The sequence below is a fragment of the Lepidochelys olivacea genome, assembly GCF_965140295.1.
Source record: "Lepidochelys olivacea isolate rLepOli2 genome assembly, chromosome: 1".
NCBI lineage: Eukaryota > Metazoa > Chordata > Testudines > Cheloniidae > Lepidochelys > Lepidochelys olivacea.
This window is the reverse complement of record NC_140411.1, coordinates 82,505,771-82,530,876: the sequence shown is the minus strand read 5'-3', so window position 1 is coordinate 82,530,876 and position 25,106 is coordinate 82,505,771. Positions and strand designations below refer to the sequence as shown.

Here is a 25,106-nt window from a genome sequence, read left to right as displayed (position 1 = left end):
GGACACTCACTCTCACACTTCAGGCTCTTGCCTTTCTTGGGTGGAGACCTGCATCTCTCTCCTTCTTGGCAGGGTTATTTCCAGCTGACCAGTTCCCTGCTTTCACTGTGTTATTCCCAGCAAAAGTCAGTCTGCCTAAGCAGTCCTGTTTACATTCTTTTCAGAAACTAATAACAATGTAATTGCCAACAGTTATAAGTAACAACACAGATTTTTTTCTAAGAAAGCATATTTTATTCTTAAGGTGAAAGCACTACAGAGACAACATTTAAAAACAAAAAAGAACCTACCTACATGCAGGCTAATAAGCTTACTGAAGATTACCCCTTACAACATGGGCTCTGGCAGGAGCAGCCACTCGAAACCACACCCCAGAGGTTTTTCTTTGGTTTCAAGTTCCTCATTCTCTTTGCTCAGAATCAGAATCCAGTCTTATGGGGCCCCAGTAGGCCGAAGTCCTTTCCCCAACGATTGTGGCCTTTTGTGGACTAGAGGTCCTGTCTATTTTCTGAATCAGAACAAAAGCTCTGACTCAGTTTAACTCGTGTATTTATCCCAACTTCCTTTCTCTGTCTTCTTTTCTCTAGAGAATCCAGTTTGAGCCTATGAAGAGACTGTGACTAGGTAATTAGCAAAATAATGTGTCCCTTCCCTAGGGTGAAGGTTCAAAGAGCTTATAACTGGAGGAATTACATTAGCATACCCCTCCTCTTAGAGGGGTTACATACAGTTTCACAATAACACAAACAATTGCGTTTTTAACAGAATGGACCTCAAAGATATTAGACTTGGATAAACCTTACTGAATTATTATATATTTGTCACACCTGGTTACCCTGAACTTTCTTCAGTAAAGCATTGACAAGAGACTTCAGCCCAGCCTCATAGTGTGCCAGGTGTCAGCTAAAAGTAGTGTCCTATTCACAGGATCCTCTTGTTCCTTGACAGAACACTGTCAGGAATACATATTTCTTAGAACAGCCAGACTAGCTAAAGCTGCAGTTGACCAATCTTTCCTAAATGGGACCTACCATTGGTGTTAAAAGTCCTAACTACGCAATCTTTTGAGCCACTGATATCGGTATCTCTATTCTACCGATCCATCGAAACCTGCTTTCTGGTCAGCATCACATCTACTACATGTTTCTGAATTGGCAGCTTTGTCCATGCATGTGTTTCATTATGGCAAGGTGGTGCTAAGAGTCCCAACGCTGTTGCTGCCTAAGATGAATTCATCTTTCGATGCTTGCTAGGAGAGAGTCTTTTCTTCATTCTATCCAAAGCCATATCACCTGACAGGAAAGCTGTGGAACAGTTTAGATGTTTGAAGAGCTCTAAAGATACCTGTCAAGTGTACTTAATAGACAAAAAGATCAGGCTCCTTCTTTCCCTCCTTTTATCTGAAGTACCAAGGGCTTAAGCTATTCAAGCTATCATTACTAGATGGGTCAAGTTATGCAATGTAAAAGCATATAAGGCATCAGGCATGTGTGTTCCAGATTGCATCTGGGCACACTCCACAATGATCTATGGTGACTTTTCAAGCAGAAAGAGCTTGTGCTTCCACTCCTAAGATCTGCAGGACAGCAATGTGTGCATTGGTTAATACCTTTTTTTAGATACTATAAAGTGGATTTTGTGTCCTCTACAGAGGTCTCCTTTGGCAGGAAAGTGCTGCAGGGGATGGCCCAGTAATAGCTCTGGCATTTTAGACAATTAACTCTGGGAGGTCTTCCTTATCTCTTCTGTTTTTCTTATCCCTCTCTACTTATGTTCACTGCTCGCTGCTTCCCATGCATATCAGAATTGTGGGAGATGCTCAGCCTCAGAATGCCAAATTTCTTACCGGATAATTTCCTGTCTGCTAGGAGTATCTCCCAGAATTCTGCATTCCCTTGATGGCTTCCTGGTGAAGGGGACATAATTTAATTTTGTTAGTAATGCCTGTAGGACATAGTCTATTTTTTATAGGTTGGCACTGAAATTATCCTTACTAGTCATACTCTGCCAGTTTTTACACAGCTTTGGAATGAATTATCTGGCAGAAGGCTGGAGAGGGGGGCATGGCTAGTGTGGGCTCTGCTACAGCTTTGAACTGCCCTCACAAACTATAGATAGGAAGGGAATAGCTCATACGTGTCAGAATTGTGGGAGAAGCTGCTATCAAAAAGGAAATTATCAGGTAAGAAATGTACCATTCTTATAGAAAACCTTTTGCCTGAAGCAAGCAGGTAGGTAACTGCCTGTGAGAATGACGGCAGCTTCAGCAAAAACAACTGGATGTGAACTTCAAAACCAGAAGTCATAATTAACTGTCTTGACTTAGAGAGTCCCAAATTTAAATAAGTACTTCCATAATAATGTAATTAAAACATCTAGATGTTCACCTGTCATCTGTACTGATGCTCCCACCTGTCCTAAGTTGGTACTACTGATTAGGTTAGAAAGACAACAAATAGGTATGACTGCTTGCAGTCTAGCTCTGCAGTTCCACTTGATTCTGTTGAGAGGCCAAGACTGACTAATCTATAAAAAGAGCAAAACAGTAGCCTAAGAAAAAGGCTCACTCAAAAAGGAGCAAGCAAGCACCTTAACCCTGTCCCCAAATAATTTGAGACCATTTTAAAGGTGATCAAGGCTCTTGGCCTTGAAACTGAGAGAGATGATATGTAGCTACTTGCAGGCTATAGTTTACTCAGAGTTTAAAGAAGAAAATGGGAAACCTACTAAATACTATGGTAGCAAATAAGGGGGAATAACATTTTGAAATGCCTCATTAGATGCAGCAATGAAAGTCCACAAAAAGTATAACATAATCATGCAGGAGAGAATTCTTGTTTAGGAAAACCAGACAAGAAGATAGACGTGACCTTGAGACAGAACTACAGGTTGTCATTGGCATCTCTTCATGTCACCTTAACATGAGCATGATTTGTCAGGGTGGTTGTTACTTGGTTTATGGAGTTCAGGGAAGTTACTTCCCACAAATACAGGTTCCTGTCTCTCAACTAGCTGTAGCATTTATCACAGACAAGTCCATGGACTTGTTCAAATATTCCTTTAGTTCCATAGCTAACAAAGTGATGTGAAGGTACCTATATCTACAAATCTGGATAACTGACACCCTACATAAACTTTTAGCTTCAGCCAAGTTCACAGAAGATAATCAATTTCAGGAGAATCAGCAGCAGTCTAGTCACTCAGAAAGACCAGGGCTGTCAAACTCAGATCCTAAAGCAGAAGATATATTCAGAAAGGCAAAATAAAAATACAAGCCTTATACCTCTCTAATTGCAGACCACAAAATAAATGGCTTGTAAATCTGAGTACAAGTTCTCCTATTTGGTGGCTGCCTCTCACGGTTTTAAGGAGGATGTAATTGGATTATTACATTTCCAAAAGTTGTTTTTGGAGTGTTTCTTGAACCACTAATATCATTCCTTCAGTCCACAACAGCAGGATATCCCCAGAAATGTGAAGACACTCTTCCTCCTAAACATCTTTATTGAAGTTAAGAGCCATCCAGCCTGTTCACTCTTCTTAACTTTCTTTGGAATGTCCTCTTCTCTGTTTGGTCACAAAGAATTAAGCAATTTAATGAGTAATGGATCTTAAGGCACTCAACAAGTAGTTGAACTCTCAGATTACCAGTCAAAGTTCTCCTTTCACTGTTCTGCCTCTGGGAGGGACTTCACCTGTTCAATTGACTTGGAGTAGATGATTGTTCATGTTCCATTCAAATTAGGATACAGAAAATACCTCTGATTCAGTTATAGCCTGAGCCATCACCACTGAAAGGTCCAGCCTTGTGTTGTGTAAACACCTAAGAATATTTACTGATCTACGTGATTGTGTTGAAAACTCCCTTTAGAAGAACCCGGGGATTCACAAAAGTAATAGTTTAGATGATGTAATCGGAATGCATTAGAATGGGTGATCCAGAATGCAAGCTAGTTGCTGCCTGAACCAAAACAGTTTTGTGATCAACATTAAGAAGAGCAGTATAAGCACTCCTTTTAGGAGTGTACAGTGACACAAACATCAATTTTTCTGAATTGAGAGATTTGATAAATTCTCAGATTAACCAAATCAAATTCTACAGAAGCTAATTCCATCCGATCCTGGCTATTAATTTAAAGGAATTGTGATCCCATGAATAGAACTATGTTTCTAGGTAAAGTTTCACCTAAGGATCGTGGTTCATTCTTGATGATTGGGATCCAGTCCTGGATCATCTGAGTTCATGGGGTTTTTTTCTTTACACTGTTGGTCATCAGATCAACTGAATATGAAAGAAATTCCATTCCATTCACTTCTGGTCACTAAAGATGGTGTAGCTAAAGACAGTCCACAAGTCAAGGGGAAAATAGTGTGAACAATATGACCTTCCACTGGATGATTCACTACTAGAGCTCAGCATGGACCTGTTTGTGTCAGTCCCAAACAGGAAGGCAAATTAATGCTGGTCTGGAAGGAGAGACAGTGGAACTCTGGCAATGGATGATGCAGTGAGGTGTATGTGACCCCAGCTACTTTTGTATATGTGTTCACATTTGCTCCAAGGAAAATTTTGACTAACAATTGTCTGCTTCTTGTTTCTTCTTGGAGTGATTGCTCATGTGTATTCCAGAATAGGTGTGCGTGCTCGCCACGTGCACCAGTGCCAGAAGTCTTTCCCCTAGCAGTACCCGTAGGTGGGGAGTGCCTGACCCCTGGAGTGGCGACTGCCTGGCACGGTATAAGGGGAGCTACGCACTCCCCCCACCCTCAGTTCCTTCTTGCCGCCAGTGAAGGTGCGTCGGAATTACTCTGCTCCAGCTTTGCTGTAGCTTGTCCCCAGAACTGTTTGTTCGTTCAGTGTGAGTATCTGTAGTTAGTTAGCTGTTTAGTTAGTCAGTGAGCCCGGGACGGGGCATGCCTCGTGCCCCGGGGTTTAAGTCATGCGGCTCTTGCAGGCGTTCTATGCTAAGACGTGACCCGCACATAGACTGTTTGTGCTGTTTGGGAGAAACCCATATCAGCGAAAGGTGCAAGATTTGCAAGTCATTTAAGCCTCGGACCAAAAGAGAAAGGGACATTAGGCTGTGGGCCATCCTGATGTAGTTGATGCTGACCCCGACTCCGGCATGCCACTCCGAACCAGTACCCTGCACCGCGGCGTCGGTACGCAGCGACCCTCCGGTGCCATCAATCAGTCAGCGCCACTCTCCGAATACCGGGCACGCCAAGAGGGCCAGAAAGACTCCCTCTTTGCAGCAGCACTGAGGGAAGTCTGAGACAGAGGCTAGGCCCATATTGGGCAGTCCTCGATCCCCACTGGGCCCCAGGCCTTCGACTCTCATTCAGCAGAGTAGCCCAGCCCCTTCGGAACAGGCCTCTCTGGATGTCCGGATGCCATCCACGCCTGAAGCCCTCCAGGCGGCCCAAGACATTATGTCCATGCCGGTGCCCAGAGTGCCACCGATGTCAACCCCATGCTCCAGAGGCAAGCCACCACTGGGATCTCCACAGTCACCTCCGGCCCGGTACCGGTCTCGGTTGAGGGAACATTCCCAATGCCATTCACCACCCAGCGACCGTTTGGGGCAGAGTCCATGTGGATCGCCCTCGACACCGACAAGACTGTCTGGCTGGGTTCCGTCCGGCCAGGACTCTTGGCACCACTTGTCCACAAGGAGTGAATATCGACAGGAACACGGCAGGCGTCGCCAATGATCCTCGTCTCGGAGGAGGTACTGCAGTTGGTTACGGCACAGTCGACACCTTTCCCGCTCAGACTCCCGCTCCAAGTCTCAGCCAAGACATTGCAGCCCCGGGCATCGATCACCGGTGTCTCACTGTCATGGGTCTGCCCATCGAGGCCGTTCGTGGAGCAGCTGTTACCATCAATACCAATCCTCCACATTGAGATCGCGGTCCTGGGGCCGTCGTAGATCCCAGCACCGCCACTTCTCCCGGTCCAGAAACAGTAGCAGATCTTATGCCAGCTCAGCCTCCATTCGTAGCTGTCATTTGATGGGCCAGGCCAGCCAACCCAAAGAGCCAGCCCTGCCGGTGCCACAGCACGTGCAGTGGCACCAAGTGTCTTTGCCAGCCCAATGGTACCAGTGGGCACCGTGGTCTCCGGCGCAGCCCCCGGTGGGAGCTCGCTCAGTGGCTGGAGCTTCGGAAGCCTCCCTCCCCAGATCCCCAAGAAAGGAGTCGGTGGGACATACGTCCTCGGCACTGTGCCTAGAGTCCGACCAGGTGGTGGATCCTCCAGTGCCAGCTGATATCTAGAGCACCACACCAGCCTTCTCACCCTGCCCAGAGGAGGTGATTGTGGCTCTGCCCCACAGGAGGAGTTCAGGGCCCATCAAGAACTCTTAAAGATGGTGGCAGCAAGCCTCCATCTCAAGGCCCCCAGATTCCCTGTTTAACGTGCTGTCCCTGTCGGCACCGGGTAGGGTGGCCTTGCCTCTCCATGAAGGAGTGGCTAAGGTTTCAAATGCCCTGTGGCAAACATCGGCCTCATTGGCCCCATCTCTAAGAAGGAACGCAAGTACTTTGTACCCACTAAGGAGCGTGAGTACTTGTATACCCACTCAGCGTCCAATTCCCTGGTGGTCGAGTCGGTCAACCACAGGGAACAGCAGGGTCAGCCAGTCCCGACCCCAAAGAACAAAGACGCTCAGAGACTGGACTTTTTCAGAAGGAAAATTTATTAGTCTTCGAGCTTCCAGTTATGAGTGGCAAACCATCAAGCTCTCCTGGGCAGGTACAAATTCAATCTGTGGGGCTCCCTGCCCAAGATAGGAAGGCGTTCAAGGCGCTAGTGGAGGAAGGGGCAGCGGCTGCTAGGGCGCCCCTGCAGACCGTCTTGGATGCTGTGGACACAGCCGCACAATCCATGGCCTCTGTGGTGTCCATGAGACGGGCGTCATGGCTCCTGCTCTCTGGGCTGTCCAGCAAGGTGTGGTCTTCCATACAGGATCTCCCGTTTGACGGGAAAGCTCTGTTTGCGGCGGAAACAGATACAAGGCTGCATGGCATGAAACACTCCCACATGACCCTCCAGACTCTGGGCTTCTATCTCCTGGCTCCTGCAAAACCTAAGTTCAAGCCGCAGCAGACTCCCGCCCAGATCGCCCTCCCAAAGTATGAGGCTGCCCATAAGAAGCAGCGGGACTATTAAGAGACGCCCTCAGCGGCAGTCTCGGCCTGCCCCCCAGCCTGGGTCCTCCAAGGGCAAGCAGGCGGGGAAAAGGCACTTTTGACGGGACACTTGGGGGCATCCCACCAGTCCTCATCAGGGATCTACCCCCAATAAAGCTTCCCTTCTCCAACCGGTTGTGTGCTTTCCTCCCGGAATGGCTGCAGCTAACTTCAGACCAATGGGTCCTCAACACCATCTTCTGGGGTTACACCCTCCAGTTTACTTTCTCGCCGCCCAACCACCCCCCGCCCCTGTCCCTCTTCGGGGACTCCTCACACGAAGCTCTGCTCAAGCAGGAGGTGGGGTGGCTCCTAGGACTAGGAGCGATAGAGGTGGTGCCCGAGGAGTTCATGGGCAAGGGGTATTACTCCCGTTATTTCCTTATCCCAAAGGCCAAGGTGGGGCTCAGGTCCATCCTGGACCTGCGAGGTCTGAACCAGTACATGGTGAAACTCAAGTTCCGCATGGTTTCCCTGGCTTCCATCATCTCCTCCCTGGATCCCGGGGACTGGTACGTTGCTCTCGATCTACAGGACGTGTACTTTCACATCAACGTATTTGAGGGGCACAGGTGCTTCCTCTGTTTCATGGTGGGACAGAATCACTACCAAGTAACGATCCTCCTGTTTGGTCTGTCCACTGCCCCCAGGGTGATTACAAAATGCATGTTGGTGGTAGCGGCCTACCTCAGACGGCAAGTGGTCCAGATATTTCCCTTTCTGGACGATTGGCTTGTCAAGGGCACCTCCCTGTTGCAGGTGAGGGATCATGTGGCTCTCCTCCTGACCACATGCACCACCTTAGGCCTGTTGGTAAACAACATCAGGTCCACGTTAGTCCCAGTCCAACGCATGGAGTTTATCGGGGCGCTCCCGGACATAGCGTTGGCCAGGGCGCCTCTCCTATCAGACAGATTCGAGACCCTGAAAGGTTCCCGGTGACAATAGCCAGGGTTTGCCTGCAGCTCTTGGGTCATGTGTCGGCTTGCACGTACGTGGTCCATCACGCCAGACTCAGGATGTGGCCTCTCCAGCTCTGGTTGGCCTCGAAGTTCTCCCAGGCCCCAGACAGGATGGACAAGATCTCCACGGTGGTGGTCCGCCCCAAACAACATGCTCCAAGGGGTCCCGTTCAGGGACAGGGCCCTGTCGTTGGAGCTGGTGTCCAATGTGTCGGACCTGGGTTGGGGGACCTGTGTGGGGAACTTTCAGAGCCAAAGCCTGTGGTTGGCTCAAGACCTGACGCTAGGTATAAATGTAAAGGAGCTTAGAGCAGTGTGGCTGGCATGTATGGCCTTCTGCTCGCACCTGGAGGGCAAGGTATTCAGGGTCCTCAGGGACAACACTGCCTCATGTTCTATATCAACAGGCAAGGCGAGGCCTTATCCTCTGCCATGAAGCCCTCAGGCTATGGGACTGCTGTATAGCCCACAACATCCACCTGAAGGCCTTCCACCTACCGGCTGCCCAGAATGAGAGGGCGGATCGCTTAAGCAGGGACTTTTGCTTGCAACACGGTGGTCCCTCCACCTGGAAGTGGCCCACAGGCTCTTCCGAAGGTGGGAAACTCCCCAAGTGGACCTATTCATAACTTGGCAGAACCAGCGATGCCCCCGGTTCTGCTCCAGGGGAGGCTTGGGGAGGGGCGCTATCTCCGATGCCTTTATCCTGTCCTGGTCAGGCTGGCTTCTCTATGCCTTTCCCCCATTCCCTCTAATCAGCAGGGTCCTGGAGAAGATAAAGACGGACAAGGTCTGGGTTCTCCTGACTGCCCCCGCGTGGCCCAGGCAGCATTGGTACGGGACCCTCACGGGCCTGACAGTAGCTCTGCGATGGCCGTTGCTGCTCCGCCCGGACCTGCTCTCTCAGGACCAGGGCCGCCACCTCCATCCCAACCTTGCGGTGTGACTGCTCAGTGGTTAGGTGGAGAGGAAAGGACGTGCTCAGAACAGGTTCAGCACATCCTCCTCGAAAGTAGACAGCCCTCCACTCGCTGTGCTTATTTGGTGAAGTGGTCCCGGGTTTCTAGGTGGGTGGCGGACCAGGGTGTCTCCCCTGTGGCTGCCCCGATCCAGTTTATCCTTGATTATCTCCTCCACCTGGGGGCCCAGGGTCTGGCGCCCCCATCAGTAAAGGTGCGCCTGGCAGCCATATCGGCCCTCCATCCGCCGGTGCAAGGGCACACAATATTTTCCCATGCTATGACTGGCTGGTTCCTTAATGGTTTGGACCATCTTTTTCCGCATTCTAGACCCTCGGTCCTTCAGTGGGACCTAAACCTGGTGTTGGCTCGTCTCATGGGGCCCCCGTTTGAACCACTGGCCACGTGCTCCTGGTCTCACCTCTCGTGGAAGGTGGCCTTCCTGGTTGCAAACACTTCTGCCAGGCGAGTCTCGGAACTCAGGGCTCTGACCTCCGAGCCACCATACACGGTCTTTCATAAGGACAAGGTCCGGCTCCGCCCACACCCCACGTTCCTCCCAAAGCTGGTGTCCGCCTACCACATGGGTCAGGACATTTTTTACCAGTCTTCTGCCCCAAGCCTCACGCGTCCAGTGTGGAGTGCTGTCTTCACATGCTCGATGTGCGGCGGGCTCTGGCTTTCTACCTCGAGTGGACCAAGCCATTCAGAAAGTCCTCGCAGCTGTTCATCACCTCGGCTGAGCACACGAGGGGCCAGCCGATGTCCACTCAGCGGTTTTCCAATTGGATCACTTTGTGCATCCGTTCCTGTTATGAGCTGGTGGGTGTCCCCCCGCCACCCATTGTGAGGGCACACTCGATTCGGGCGCAGGCCTCATTGGCTGCCTTCGTGGCCCATGTCCCCATTCAGGACATTTGGAGGGCCACCACATGGTCTTCGGTTCACACGTTCATCTCGCACTATGTGATCATTCCCCAAACCAGGGATAACACCAGGTTTGGCAGGGTTGTCCTCCATCCTGGGAACTTGTGAACTCCTACCTTCCTCCAACAGATATAGCGTGAAATCACCTGTTGTGGAATACACATAAGCAATCGCTCGAAGAAGAAAAGACAGTTACCTCATGTCTATTCCACACGTCTATTCCACACCCCGCCCTCCTTCCCCTCTGTTGGAGTTGTCTGGCAAGAAGGAACTGAGGGTGGGGGGAGCGCGCAGGTCCCCTTATACCGCACCAGGCAGGCGCCACTCCAGGGGTTTCAGGGGGTGCTCCCCCCATACGGGTACTGCTAGGGGAAAGACTTCCGGCACCGGTGCATGTGGCGAGCACACACACCTGTTGTGGAATAGACATGAGCAATACATCTTGAAGAACACCAGAAGTAACTGTCTTTTTTTAATGTATCAATAGTATATTTGAGAATACAACTTGGACTCAGTATTGGCCTATGGAATAGGAAATAAATTGCCATAACCCTTCAATCTGTAGTTTGTTACAGTTCCTGCAGGACAATTTATCAGTAGATTTGAGCCCCTGCTGCATAAAAAAATCCTCTATCCAGGAAAGTGATAGGTGCCCAAGGGCTTGTCTTCACTACCGGGGAGATTGCTGTTGCTGCAATCGAAGATCTGCTAAATCGACGGCAGAGCACTCTCTGGTCGACCCCAGTACTCCATCTCCCCGAGAAGATTAAGGTAAGTCGACCGGAGAGAGTTTCCCGTCGACTCAGCACAGTGAAGACACTGGGGTAAGTTGACCCAAGCTACTTCGAATCCAGCTACGTTATTGACATAGCTGTAGTATAGTGAAACTTAGATCAAATTACCCCGGTAGTGAAGACAAGCTCTGAACAAGTTGTCACTGGGGAAAAAACTTGTTGCCAAAATTATTCTGTTTTCCCACTGTTAGGGCCTTGATATCTGAACTATCTTTATCTAATTTCTTATGTGGCTCCCATTTCTCTATTCTGAGTGCCTCCTACAAGTAAAAATTACAACAATAATTTTATTCCCTTTATCCCTGATGACAAGAACCTGCCTTGAGTTGTGGGGTTTTTGTTTTTTTTCCTAATTTGCCATATATAAATATGAAAATGAGAGAACTGAGAGAAGGATGGGTCACGTCTTCCTCTTCCCTGCAAAAGTTAAGCAATTAGAGAGTTTCCCTTTTTAGGGGAATAGGCCAGAGAGCAAAGTCTTTTTTTTTTTTTTTTTTTTTTTTAATTTGGCCATTTGTTCAGATGTCTAAGTATGGATTTAGGATGCTTATTTTAGGCAACCATTTGTGAAATTGTTGTTGGTTTGGTTTTTTTTAAATCCCTCATCTCTAGGTTTTCCTTTATTCAGTAACGTATGGTGAGCACAGGAATACTAACACATTTCCTTAGCAATATCTGCATTTTGAAAACATGCAACAATAATGTTTAAATCCGCTGAGATAAGTGTCTACAACAGAAGAAAAATCTGGAATTGCAGGATCTCAGTAGTACTCTCTTTAAACCATTGCACTCCCCATCCTTCTGCTTTTTTAACTGTTAAGGTAACAACCATAGTGTCCAAGGTGGGATGGAAGGGAAAGTCTAGTGTATAAGACACTGGAATGGGACTCAATAGACCTTAGGTACAATTCCTGGCCATTCACAGGTGTCCTGTGTGATCTTGGGCAAGTAATTTCATCTACTTTATGCCTCAATTTCCCATGTAAAAAATTGTCATAGTACTTCCCTACCTCCTCAGCAGGGCTGTGAGAATAAAATCCATTTATGACTGTAAGACTATGGTGATGAAAGATAGATAGATATATGTAGAAAGATGGCAGAATTGGGGGAATTAGGATGTCTGAGTTTTGACTATCAGTAGTGGACCAATACGGTACATTTCACGGACAGGATGGTTTAGAAGATTTCAGAATACTTCCTGATTAAGGTCACATCTACATTCAACAAGGCCCTGAAGATAGCACTCTTTTGTCCAATGTCATGTAGCTGAAGTAAAAATAATAGCACTGCACAGAAGTGAGAAGGACAGTTAATTAAAACATACATCAACTCTTAAATATGTAAGAAATCCACATTTCTCTTTTGCGCTTTTTCACACAAGGAGAAAGTGGCTAATGACCCTTTTTGCAGGTCACTTTTCATTTGCATATCTAAAGCATACAAGAAGCACTATAAGGACAGTGGTGGGCAACTTGCGGCCTATGGGCCGCACACAGCCTGTCAGGGTAATCTGCTGGCGGCCTGCGAGACAGTTTGTTTACATTGATTGTCCACAGGCATGGCCGCCCACAGCTTCCAGTGGCCGCGGTTCGCCATTCCCAGCCAATGGGAGCTGCGGGCAGCCGTGCCTGTGGACGGTCAATGTAAGCAAACAGTCTCGTGGCCCACCCGTGGATTACCCTGACGGGCCGCAGGTTTCCCACCACTATATTAAGCTCTTGCAGCAGGTATCAAGAAGGTGCACTCCACAAGATTAATGATGATATCCTCTACAGACACAGCACCTGCACTAATTAAAGAAAATAAAAAAGCAAGTATCATACCAAACTGCTACAATTGCCTGGATCAGTATATTGAATGAACGTTATTCATTATTTGATTACGTTGAGTGGATTTAGCTTCTGATACAGGTGTCTACATCTGTGGACATTTTTAATGCATTAGAACTTGAGTCCTTCTTTTTCTGTTCCTCTCTTATCTCACTAGTGATTACATCCTGTGTGTGCAGAATTGCCTGACATGTTTTGGAAAGAGTAGAAAAATGTTTTCCTTCCCTGTAAATTTATTTTCTCTAAAACAGCATGATTGTGAATTCTGGCCACCCTGGAATCAAAGTTTAGAACTGTGTCTGAGAAAGAAGTATGGAATACAGTTACATTGAACACATTTGGATTTAATTTTTACAAAATAATTAATAATTGGCTAGCATTATTATGTTTTTTTAAAACAGTTATTTGTATAAGCTCCTCTGAGGAGCATTTGGTGGATGGGTCCTAACTACTGCCATCTGGAAGTCAGCTCTAACTGCCTCCAAAATCACTGGAAGGTAGACCACCTATCCATGTGCACAGAATTGCCAGACATACTGTTTTGGAGAAAATATATTTAAAGATATAAGAATAATTTTTTCTTTATATAAATTAGTGTCATATTTGTTTGTACACTGAATTATACCATACTGCATGTTTACAGTATTGCATGAAAATAATATTTTATCTGTTCATTAAGAAGTGCTGTGTAACCTTCGAACATTTTCACATGGCTGGGCTGAGCAAAATGAGGAAAGTTTTTTAGGTTCATAACAAGGTTAATATAAAATGCATTGCTAAATGGAATTAGAACCAAATTTAAAATACTGAAAGTATGTAGATTTATCTTTGTTTATATTAACCGTATATGCATTTCTGTTTATTTGTACAACAGCTAATGAATTTGAAGAAGATCTTGAAATTCTTGAAGAGGCTGCATTGCAGGTATAGCTTTGCTTTTAACATCGTAAGACATTTTGGTGCTAACTTCCATTGTCACTTTCTTTTTGCTGATTGCCAGAGAAGAAACCTGTTTGGAAGATCTTGGCAGTATGAAGGAAGCTAACCCATTATTAGTAAACACAGTAAAACTGCTTTTGAAACCTTCAATGAAAAGGCTCTTAAATCAAGCTACTGGGTCATAGTAGTTCATTATTTACTGGTATAAACATGATTGGGTGGATATTAAGAGCTCTGGATAAGATTTTCAAAAGTGAATAGTGATGTTTGTGTGTCTGAATTGTATGTGCCCAACTTGACATCTCAGAAGGGTCTGATTTTTCAAAAATATATGCTAAGCACTCGGCCTTTGAAAAATATGCTCTTTCAAGTTGTCTCATTAAGCACCCAAAAAGACTAGTCATTTTTGAAAGTGAATTCTTCCAAGACTGATATTTTGGAGAAATTGCCTCTTGGTGGAGGAAGAGTAGGAAGGCATACATCTTGTCATCATAGAATCGTAGGACTGGAAGGGACCTCGAGAGGTCATCTAGTCCAGTCCCCTGCACTCATGGCAGGACTAAGTATGATCTAGACCATCCCTGACAGACGTTTGTCTAACCTGCTCTTAAAAATATTGAATGATTGAGATTCTGCAACCTTCCTTGGCAATTTATTCCAGTGCTTAACTGCTGTCAAGGTACCTTCCCCACTCTGAACTCTAGGGTACAGATGTGGGGACCTGCATGAAAGACCCCCTAAGCTTATTCTTCCCCAAGGTACAAATTTTTTTGCCTTGTCCTTGAACCTTATGCTGCCACCACCAAGCGTTTAAACAAAGAACAGGGAAAGAGCCCGCTTGGAAACATCTTCCCCCAAAATATCCCCCCAAGCCCTACACCCCCTTTTCTGGGGAGGGCTTGATAAGAATCCTCACCAATTTGTACAGGTGAACATAGACCCAAACCCTTGGATCTTAAGAACAGTGAAAAATCAATCAGGTTTTTAAAAGAAGAATTTTAATTAAAGAAAAGGTAAAAGAATCACCTCTGTAAAATCAGGATGGTAAATGCTTTACAGGGTAAAAAGATTCAAAACATAGAGAATCCCTCTAGGTGAAACCTTAAGTTACAAAAAGACACAAAAACAGGAATATACATTCCATCCAGCACAGCTTATTTTACCAGCCATTAAACAAATGGAAATCTAACGCATGTCTAGCTAGATTACTTACTAACTTAACAGGAGTTGTGAGGTTGCATTCCTGATCTGTTCCTGGCAAAAGCAACACACAGACAGACCAAACCCTTTGTTCCCCCCGACCCCCTCCAGATTAGAAAGAATCTTGTCCCCTCATTGGCCATTTTGAGTCATGTGCCAACAGGGTTACCTTAGCTTCTTAACCCTTTACAGGTGAAAGGATTTTGCCTCTGGCCAGGAGGGATTTTATAGCACTGTATACAGAAAGGTGGTTACCCTTCCCTTTATATTTATGACAACCACTGTGACAGCTAGGAAGTTTTTCTTAATGTCCAGCCTTAAACCTCCCTTGCTGCAATTTAAGCCCATTGCTTCTCGTCCTATCCTCAGAAGCTAAGAACAACAATTTTTCTCCCTCCTCCTTGTAACAATCTTTTATGTATTTGAAAACTATCATCATGTCCCATCTCGGTCTTCTCTTTTCCAGACTAAACAAACCCATTTTTTTTCAATCTTCCCTCATAGATCATGTTTTCTAGACCTTTAATTGTTTTTGTTGCTCTGCTTTGGACTTTCTCCAATTTGTCCACATCGTTCCTGAAATGTGGTGCCCAGAACTGGACATAATACTCCATTTGAGGCCTAATCAGCATGGAGTAGAGTGGAAGAATTACTTCTCATGTCTTGATTAAAACACTCCTGCTTATACATCCCAGAATGAGGTTCGCTTTTTTTGCAACGGTGTTACACTGTTGACTCATATTTAGCTTGTGTTCCACTATGTCCCCCAGATCCCTTTCCACAGTACTCCTTCCTAGGTAGTCTTTTCCCATTTTGTATGTGTGCAACTGATTGTTTCTTCCTAAGTGGAATACTTTGCATTTGTATTTACTCAGTTTTATCCTATTTACTTCAGATCATTTCTCCAGTTTGTCCAGATCATTTTGAATTATAATCCTATCCTCCAAAGCACTTGCAACCCCTCCTAGTGTTTTATCTTCCGCAAACTTTGTAAGTGTACTCTCTATGCCATCATCTAAATCATTGATGAAGATATTGAACAGAACCGGACCGAGAACTGATCCTTGTAGGACCCCACTCATTATGCCCTTCCAGCATGACTATGAACCACTGATATCTATTCTCTGGGAACGGTTTTCCAACCAGTTATGCACACACCTGATAGTATCTCCATCTAGGTTGCTTTTCCCTCATTTGTTTATGGGAATGTCGTGCAAGACCATATCAAAAGCTTTACTAAAGTCATCCTTTGGTAGTTCTTAATAGCTGATTGACTTAGCATAGTGATTCTTTTGTATTATCTTATTTCTGATGGTTAGTTCTCTGTATTAAGAGGGAGGTAGTCTGAAATGAAATATAGTCTTACTGAAAGACAGGGATGGGATGAAGGAATTTGACCTATAAGTGGGATACAAAGCCTTTTAAGGTTTACATTTGAACACAACATAGGTCAATAATGAGCCCAAATTATCATTTGACAGCCATTAGATAGGTCCATTGTCCCCTATTGGTTTATTTTGGGTATATGTACGCTGCAATTAAACACCCATGACTGGCCCGTGTCAGTCAGCTTGGGCTTGTGGGACTCGGGCAATGAAGCTGTTTAACTGCATTGTAGGTGTTCAGGCTCAGGCTGAAAGCTGGACCCTGGGACCCTCCCACCTTGTCAAGTCCCAGAGCCTGGGCTCTAGCCTGAGCCTGAATGTTTACACTGCAATTAAACAGCCCAATAGCCTAAACCCTGTGAGTCCAAGTCCACTTGCACAAGCCAGCCATGGGTGTTTAATTGCAGTGTGGACATAACCATAGTGTCTTACATGGAGCCATGCTTCTATTTACTTGTTAGAACTGGGGTCTCATTTTCATAAAGAGAAGCAGTATTTATTACCAATTGATTTAAATTGTCATATTATATGGAAGTAAATTATCTTGTGGGGCACACTCATTGATTGGAATGTTTTCCGTGGGGGTGGGGGAGATATGAGAATATGGACAAAAGGAGGGCATCCCACTACTTGTGCGATAGTATTTAGAAGAAAGCTAAAAGGATTTTATGGAAGTGTTTATTATCTGTTTAATATTTACATTAAGCACTCATTATAGTAAAGTTTTCAGAACATATATTCAAACATAAATATTGCAAAATGGAGCTGTGACTTACTTATATTTTTATTAAATATAATATTTTTGATATAAAATTATTTTTCTTTGAGTAGTGTTGGTGTGACTAACTCACACAGGTGGCTGAGTTGTGTGCTTACCTTCTGTGTAGCTAACAGCTGATGGCAAATCAGGATAAATGATCATCTCCCTCCCTTCTGAGTTTTTTGCAGGCAGATGCCCCCGTTGCTTCCAGGTTTACAGCGGAGAAGTAACTAGTGCCATAGATTTGCACCATTTAGGGGGCCTTGAATCTTCTTCAGCCACCAGGATGGTAAAATAGGGGAAAACCTAGAGGAGAAGAAACAGTTCAGGAAGAACAAGTCATGCCCTTCAGTGCTGGGATGTAGATGGCCAAGCCTAGTGGTTAGCGTAGGACTGGGGACCGGGTGCTCATGCAAGCTGGGGTTCAGAATCAAAGGTCAGGAAGCAAGAGTCAGATACCAAGAATCATGTTTAATCAGGAAACCAGGAGGTCAGGGTCAGGAGACGGATGCGGGTAGCACTGGGTGAGCATGCCAAAGGAGGGTGGAGCCCAGTTGTATGGAAGACTACGTCCTCCTTCCAACTTAAGTAGGGTGAGCCGGCCATTCAGGAGCTCCAGTGTTTCACCAGTTGGAACCTTCTATCTGAGCTGAGCTTCAGGGAGTTCCAGTTCTAGCTGATGCCCGTAAGCCATTGGGTGGAGGTTTGGAGTACGATGACCCCCAGGATCATGACACCATGCCTTGGCTGCAGCATTTTTTTTTCAGTCCTCCATTGTATGGGCCACTAAAGAAGGACAGAGGTAGCCTGTATTAGCACAGTGCTGGTGAATGGTGTGCAACAGTACTCTGGTACTCCACTGCTCTGAGCTCCTTAGTCACTCGCACGAAGGGGAGTATTCTTGCACTCTTCAGACTCTCATCTTTCTTACGCACTCCTCCATATGGGAGGAAGGAAGAGAGCAGTTAAAGGACAAGGAATTCAGATGGGAGGAGGTGAGCCACCTTATGAGGTGGGACATTGGATACAGGGCAATTCCCTGGCCTATCCAGCTTCTCTCTTCCCCCTAGAAGGGATTTTTTATATTGTATCCCATCAAAAATAAGTTCCTTAAGATGGATTCTTCTCCATTGGCTGTATCTCGAGCCCCTTACTTAATTTGTTTTGGGACATTTTCACTGAAGCAAGTAGAAGAGCTACTTACAGTATTCTCCTGGAAGTGAAGAGGACTCTTCTACCGGGAGGGTTAAGTCTACCTTTTTTTTTTTTTTCCTCCTCTCAGCACTTCTCCCCCAGGCCCTGAAGCGGGTTTATCTTTTGAGATGACACAAACCATCAAGATTTCCCTTATAGAACAGAAGATAGCAGAGGAGGCATCAGTGACAAGCCCAGTTGTGCCCTGTGTTTAGAGGAGGAATAAGATCTGGTGGCTACAGCAGCAATCAGTAGCCAGGAATTGGAGCCCAGGATCAGATCTGGAGTCAGTGGCCAGGTGTTAAAGCCAAGGGTTAGAGCTGTAGTCAGGAACCAGAGCCCAGGGTCAGAACCGGGTTACTTGCAGTGAGGCAAACTGGGTCCAAGGCTGGGAATAAGTAGGCACAGGAACTGTCACAGCTATAGGCAAATGCTGGACTGCTGCTACTTCTGGGTTGGAATCAGTCTTCAGACTCAACCAACCAGTCAGGCGGAGTAGCCAGTTAGGTAGCCCCACTGCAGGCCAGCTGTACTAGTTAGGTTGCCTGGTGACTGACTCTGCTGCAAGCCCTGGGTCCACACTGGCACTGCTGCAGCCCCTGTTTCTGTTAGGAGAAGGCCTTCCTCCTTGTGTGCAAAGGAGAAGACATTTTCCATGATCACTGTACTGTCATTGAGAGTATGGAGATGGTGTCCTGCTTTCCAGGTGAAGTGGAATCCTACCCCAAAAATCTGTTTTTACCAGTGTTGTCACATAATTGAAAACATCAACATGTAAGAGATTTGTTTAGCTGAAAATCTTTTTTTTTTTTTTTTAAAGGTGTGTAAATCTCACTCGGGCATTCTTGGAAAAGGTTTGGCACTGTCTCACTCACCAACCATCTTAGAAGCTCTTGAAGGAAACCTTCCACTTCAGATGCAAAGCAACGAACAGTCATTTTTGGATGATTTCATAGTCTGTGTACCAGGGTCTAGTGGTGGACGGCTTGCAAGGTGATTTGTGCGCTGTATGAATGAGCCTATTATTGCATTATTTTCATTTTTAACCACGGTAGCAAAATATAGAACTTAAACCATTTCTAGGTATTGTTTTGCTTAGGATCATGGTTTTATTTATGTTTCAAATTACTGGAATTTGAAAACTACATGTTTTAGCCCTCTTGCTTATCCTGTAGTAATACATTTTTATAACTGTGCCCTTTATTGGTATCTGTATATTAGAAAGGCCTTGTTAATTTGGGCCTTGGGTTTTTATTAATACGGTCATTATGAAAAATATTTAATTACTTCAGACTTGACTCTGTTTTTGCTCCTTAATTACAAGTATGACTAGAGGCTTTTTGTTAGGTCTCTGTATTTGTCTTTATTATGATTAGAAGGTAGTACAAAACATTCTAATGTTATGTTAAATATTTTTTAACTTTGCTCTGTTCTAGATGGCTTCAGCCAGATTCATATGCTGATCCTCAGAAGACATCTTTAATCCTAAACAAGGATGACATACGATGTGGTTGGCCAACTACTATTACCGTGCAAACAAAAGACCAGTATGGAGATATTGTTCACGTTCCCAGTATGAAGGTAATTGTGTATGAACTAGAACTCTTGGCTGTTTTCATCCTGCAGTAAATTTGTCAGCATTTTTGGTTGATATCACACACAAGATTCTTGATTAGTGCAGAAAGTGGCATTCTGAAATTTGGGTAGTCTGTGGGACTTTCTTACATTGGTGCAACACCACTATGTCTAGATTATGCGGTTAATTGCGCTTGCTCAACCCCATTTTATCCAGATTAAATCATTCTAGTCTATAATGGATTTATGCAGGTATGGCTAAGGACCTAATTTGGCCTGCATGATCTTTATTATTGGTGGTGATGTGTAAGAAGAAAAGAACCAACTTTCAGCATGCAAGTTAGGAAAGTTAGGAAGTTAGCCTTTGACAAGGTCCCTCACCAAAGGCTCTTAAGCAAAATAAGCAGTCATGGGATAAGAGGGAAGTTCTTTCAAAAGACAGGAAACAGGTAAGAATACATTATCAGTTTTCAGAATGGGAGGTAGATAGCAGTGTTCCAAAGGAATTGGTACTGGAACCAGTGCTGTTCAACATACTCGTACATGATTTGGAAAAAGGGATAAACAGTGAGGTGGCAAAATCTGCAGATGATACAAAATTACTCAAAATAGGTAAGTCCAAAGCTGCCTGTAAAGTGTTGCAAAGGGATCTCTCAAAACTGGGCAACAAAATGGCAGATGAAATTCAATGTTGATCAATGCAAAGTAACATACATTGGAAAACGTAATCCCAACTATACATACAAAATGGTCATGGCTAAATTAGCTGTTACCATTCAAGAAAAAGATTTTGGAGTCACTGTAGGTAGTTTTCTGAAAATATCCACTCAGTGTATAGTGACAGTCTAAAAAGCTGGCAAAATGCTAGAAACCATTAGGAAAGGAATAGATAAGATGACAGTAAATATCATAATGCCAGTATATCAATCTTGGTATGCCCACATCTTGAATACTGGTGTGCAGCTCTGGTCTCCCCATCTAAAAGAAGATATATTGGAAATGGAAAAGATAGAGAGAAGAACAACAAAAATGATTAAGGGCATGGACTAGTTTACGTCTGAGGAGAGATTAAAAAGAGTGATTGTTCTGCTTGGAAAAGAGACGATTAAGGGGGGATATGATTGAGGTCTATAAAATCATGACTGGTGTGGAGAAAGTGACTCCAGAAGTGTTATTTACCCCTCTACGTAACACAAGAACTAGGGGTCATCAAATGAAATTAATAGGCAGCAGGTTTAAAACAAACAAAAGAAATACTTCTTAACATAATGAACATTCAACCTGTGAGACTCGTTGCCAGGGATTTTGTGAAGGCCAAAACTATAACTGGATTCAAAAAAGAATTAGATAAATTCATGGAGGATAGGTCCATGAATAGCTATTAGCCAAGATGGGCAGGGATGCAGTCCTATGCTCCAGATATCCCTAAGCCTCTGACTGCTTGATGCTGAGACTGAAAGATGGGATGAATCACTTCATGATTGCCATTCTTATGTATTTATGTTCTTAAAATAGTATTTTACATGTAAAGTGAATACATGTCATATAAAATCAGCAAGTTATGAGCATGCCATTTTTAGAGTTGCTTTCTGAAAGTAGACCCACACTTTAAATAGAGGATCCCGTAGTTAGAGAACCTATATAGTCGCTCAGGTTTCAGAGTTGTAGCCGTGTTAGTCTGTATCCCCAAAAACAATGAGGACCTTGTGGCACCTTAGAGACTAATACATTTATTTGGGCATAAGCTTTTGTGGGCTAAAACCCACTTCATCAGATGCATGGAGTGGAACATACAGTCAGGTGGTATAAATACACAGCATATGAAAAGATGGGAATTGCCTTACCAAGTGGGGGGTCAGTGCTTACGAGCCAATTCAATTAAGGTGGAAGTGGGCTATTCTCCACAGTTGATAAGGGGTGGAAATCACTTTTGTAGTGCTAATGAGGCAGTGTAAACAAGGTGGCCCATTTCAAACAGTTGACAAGGTGTGAGTATCAGCAGGAGGAAATTTAGTTTTTTGTAGTGACCCATTCACTCCCAGTCTTTATTCAGGCCTAATTTGATGGTGTCCAGTTTGCAAATTAATTCCAGTTCTGCAGTTTCTCATTGGAGTCGTTAAAGTGAAGAAACAGATTGACGGAGCCAGAAGGGTACCCTGAAGTCACCTACTACAGGACAGGCCCAACAAAGAAAGTAACAGAATGCCACTATCCGTCACCTACAGCTCCCAACTAAAACCTCTCCATCAAGGATCTACAACCTATCCTGAAGGACGATCCCTCACTCTCTCAGATCTTGGGAGACAGGCCAGTCCTTGCTTACAGACACCCTCCCAACATGAAGCAAATACTCACCAGCAACTACACACCACACAACAGAACTACTAACCCAGGAACCAAACCCTGCACCAAATCCCAGTGCCAACTCTGTCCACATATCTATTCAAGGGACACCATCCTAGGACCTAACCATGTCAGCCACACCATCAGGGGCTCGTTTACCTGCACATCTACCAATGTGGTATGTGCCAGCAATGCCCCTCTGCCATGTACATTGGCCAAATTGGACAGTCTCTACACAAAAGAATAAATGGACAAAAATCTGACATCAGGAATTATAACATTCAAAAACCAGTAGGAGAACACTTCAGTCTCTCTGGACACTCAATAACAGACTTAAAAGTGGCAATTCTTCAATAAAAAAATTTCAAAAACAGACTCTAATGAGAAGCTGATACTCACACCTTCTTGTCAACTGTTCAAAACGGGCCACTTTGTTTACATGGATTTTTCCCACCATCCAATTAATAATTGCCCTTTCCAGCGTCTATAAATCCTGGCATACAAAACTGCTTGTGACAGCAGCAGTTGGAACCCAATTTTTTCCCAGAATTCCTGTGCAAGGGAGCTAGAGAAATTGTGCAAATATTAACGTTTACGTAATTGCAATAGAATTATTCAGAGAGATTCAAAATTAACAAAAAATATTGAAGTCAGGTTTCATCTACATTTTAACATCCCAGTATCACTTTGGACTAGTACAAATGTTTTCAGGACTTTTATTTACTGAATCCCCAAATTGTTCTAGGTACAGAACAGAAACAGCATGGCTCAGAAAGAAACAGGAAATACATGGGGTCTTTACTGAAGAGTTTACAATCTAAACCTATGTGATATAACTGAGGGTATCATAAAGTAAAGATAGATGGATGATGGGAAGGTAAGGCCACAACAGTAACACCAGATGAGATTCAGATTAGCCATGTGCATAACTCGATGGCACAGATGAAAGTTTTTATCTGTCAGATCAATCTATAGTTTGTGGTTGTAGACTCCTGGAAGTGAGTCTTAAAAACACTTTAGGAAACTTGTCTGAAAGCAATGGTCCTAGACCAGTGATCAGGAAAAGGAAATGTTGATCCCTACTGCCAAAGTAATTTCTGGATTTTTAATTTCATTGTGATTTCCTTACCTGAGCGTATTAAAATCACTGATGTTTTAAATTAACTTGACTGCAGGTGTCCATGGGTATCCATTTATTCAACACTCCCCATTCAAGCCAAACTCCCATTTAACATATTCAAATTCAGATTAATGGCACTATAATCAGTGCTGGTTTGGACTCAATTGTTTTAGAGCTTAAATACTAAAAAATCAACTCATCTTCCAGATTATTTGTTTACTCTTCATCTGAAAGTTGCATAGCAAATAGTACTTGTCAGAAATTCAGGTACCTGGAGTGAGGTGAGGTGGGGCTGAGACCTTGTTGGGGTGAGAGGCTTTTAGACCCAAGTGGGGTTGCTGAAGAGGTTGCTCCAACCATTACTACGCAGAGTGGAAGAGTTACTCAATAAGAGATGTAGAATTTGTAGAGGAGGAAATAAAGGCATTTCAGGAAAGTGGTAGTGGGAATGTAGGGGTGAGATTGTAAGTAGTTTAAAAATAATATGGAAATGGAAATGAGGGACAAAACAAATAGAAATTTTTAATCATCTTTTCACCTCTTATTGCATTTTGGCAGGTGGAGGTCAAGGCTATTCCTGTTTCACAGAAAAAAACATCTTTGCAACAAGAACAACTGAAAAAACTCCAACGGATACCAGGCAGTCCTGCAGCACCCACTTCCTCTGGCACTGATATGACTTTTGGAGGACACCCTTCACCAAAACTTGATGCTTCATATGAACCTATGATAGTGAAAGAAGCTCGCTACATTGCTATTACAATGATGAAGGTAAATTATTGTCGTTTAAGCAATGACAGTTATACCATTCTCCATGTGAAAAAACAAAAGGACTATATACAAGTGAATACAAAGATCTGCAAATCTCATTTTATTCATTATAACTCTCTATTTTGGGGTATTTGGATTTATAAAATTACATATACTTGATCTTTCTAGAGATTTTTGCTTTTTTACAAAAATCAAAATGATTTAGAAAATTTTGTGGAGTGACCTTAAGTTGTCTCCTGTGAACCAAAGCAGAGCTGGTCAGGAATATTTTGACAAATCACTTGTCATCAAAAAATGTGAATTTGTTTAAACCAAAAGTGTTTAAGAAACAGGGTTGGATTTGACCAAATTCCTGGCTCAAAAAAGTCAAGAAAAAAGCTTTGAAATGATCTAAACATTTTTGTTTTGACATTTTCTTAATGGAAAATGCTGTTTTTGTTTGTTTGTTTTTGTTTGTTTGAAAGAACTTTGTTTAGAAATTTGAGCTAGTTAGACTGGGGAAGAAAGGAAGAAAAGGTAAAAATTGAAAGAAAACATTTCACTTGACCCCCAAAAAATCAGTTTTTCGGTTTGTAAATATTTTACAAGATTTTGATGTTAAAATAGGAAAAAATTTCAACTTCTTGAAGATATTGAGGAGACAGAAAACAGTTTCCCACCCAGCTCTAGTCTAAAGTGCTCAGTGCTGCTGCATTCTTGAAGGAGGACATTTGTATTTGTGGCCTTTATGTCTAAAGCTCATAAGGTCAGAGATCTGTATGAAGGTTTTCCTTTTGTAAGAAGCCTTGAAGCCACCTCGTCTTTCAGATTCATTTTCTTAAAAACAGAACATGTATATTTCCAGTCCTACCTACATTCCAAGGAAATTGGGCTTGCCTGCTAAGTATCTGACTCCTGTGGAGCAGAGGCCAACTTTAGTTTTCAGGACATTCTTTCAGACAAACTAACAAAAAAAACCCTCCCATGCATTCCAAGGTTTTCTTGGCAATGGTGGAATTTAAAGAGCAATATTTTTAGAAGAATGTCATCAGTTTAGAAGTTCCTTTGCTTCAGTCTTTCAGTTCCATCAGGGACATCTTATTTTTAGTATCACGCTGTCTGGAGTGGTTTATGACTGAGTGCCTATTCCAGACTGTCAAAAACAGGGCAGGCAC

At 44.1% G+C, this 25,106-nt stretch overlaps 1 protein-coding gene across 1 annotated transcript in view; it reads left to right on the top strand.

The window, feature by feature from the left end:
• MYCBP2 (MYC binding protein 2) overlaps positions 1 to 25,106 on the top strand; it is a 412,169-nt gene that overhangs the window by 245,997 nt on the left and 141,066 nt on the right. Inside the window, exons 44-47 of the mRNA XM_084646996.1 lie at positions 13,540 to 13,589; positions 18,964 to 19,136; positions 19,580 to 19,724; positions 23,740 to 23,952. Coding sequence (XP_084503122.1) covers positions 13,540 to 13,589; positions 18,964 to 19,136; positions 19,580 to 19,724; positions 23,740 to 23,952 — 581 coding nt within the window. The remainder of the gene's footprint in view (positions 1 to 13,539; positions 13,590 to 18,963; positions 19,137 to 19,579; positions 19,725 to 23,739; positions 23,953 to 25,106) is intronic.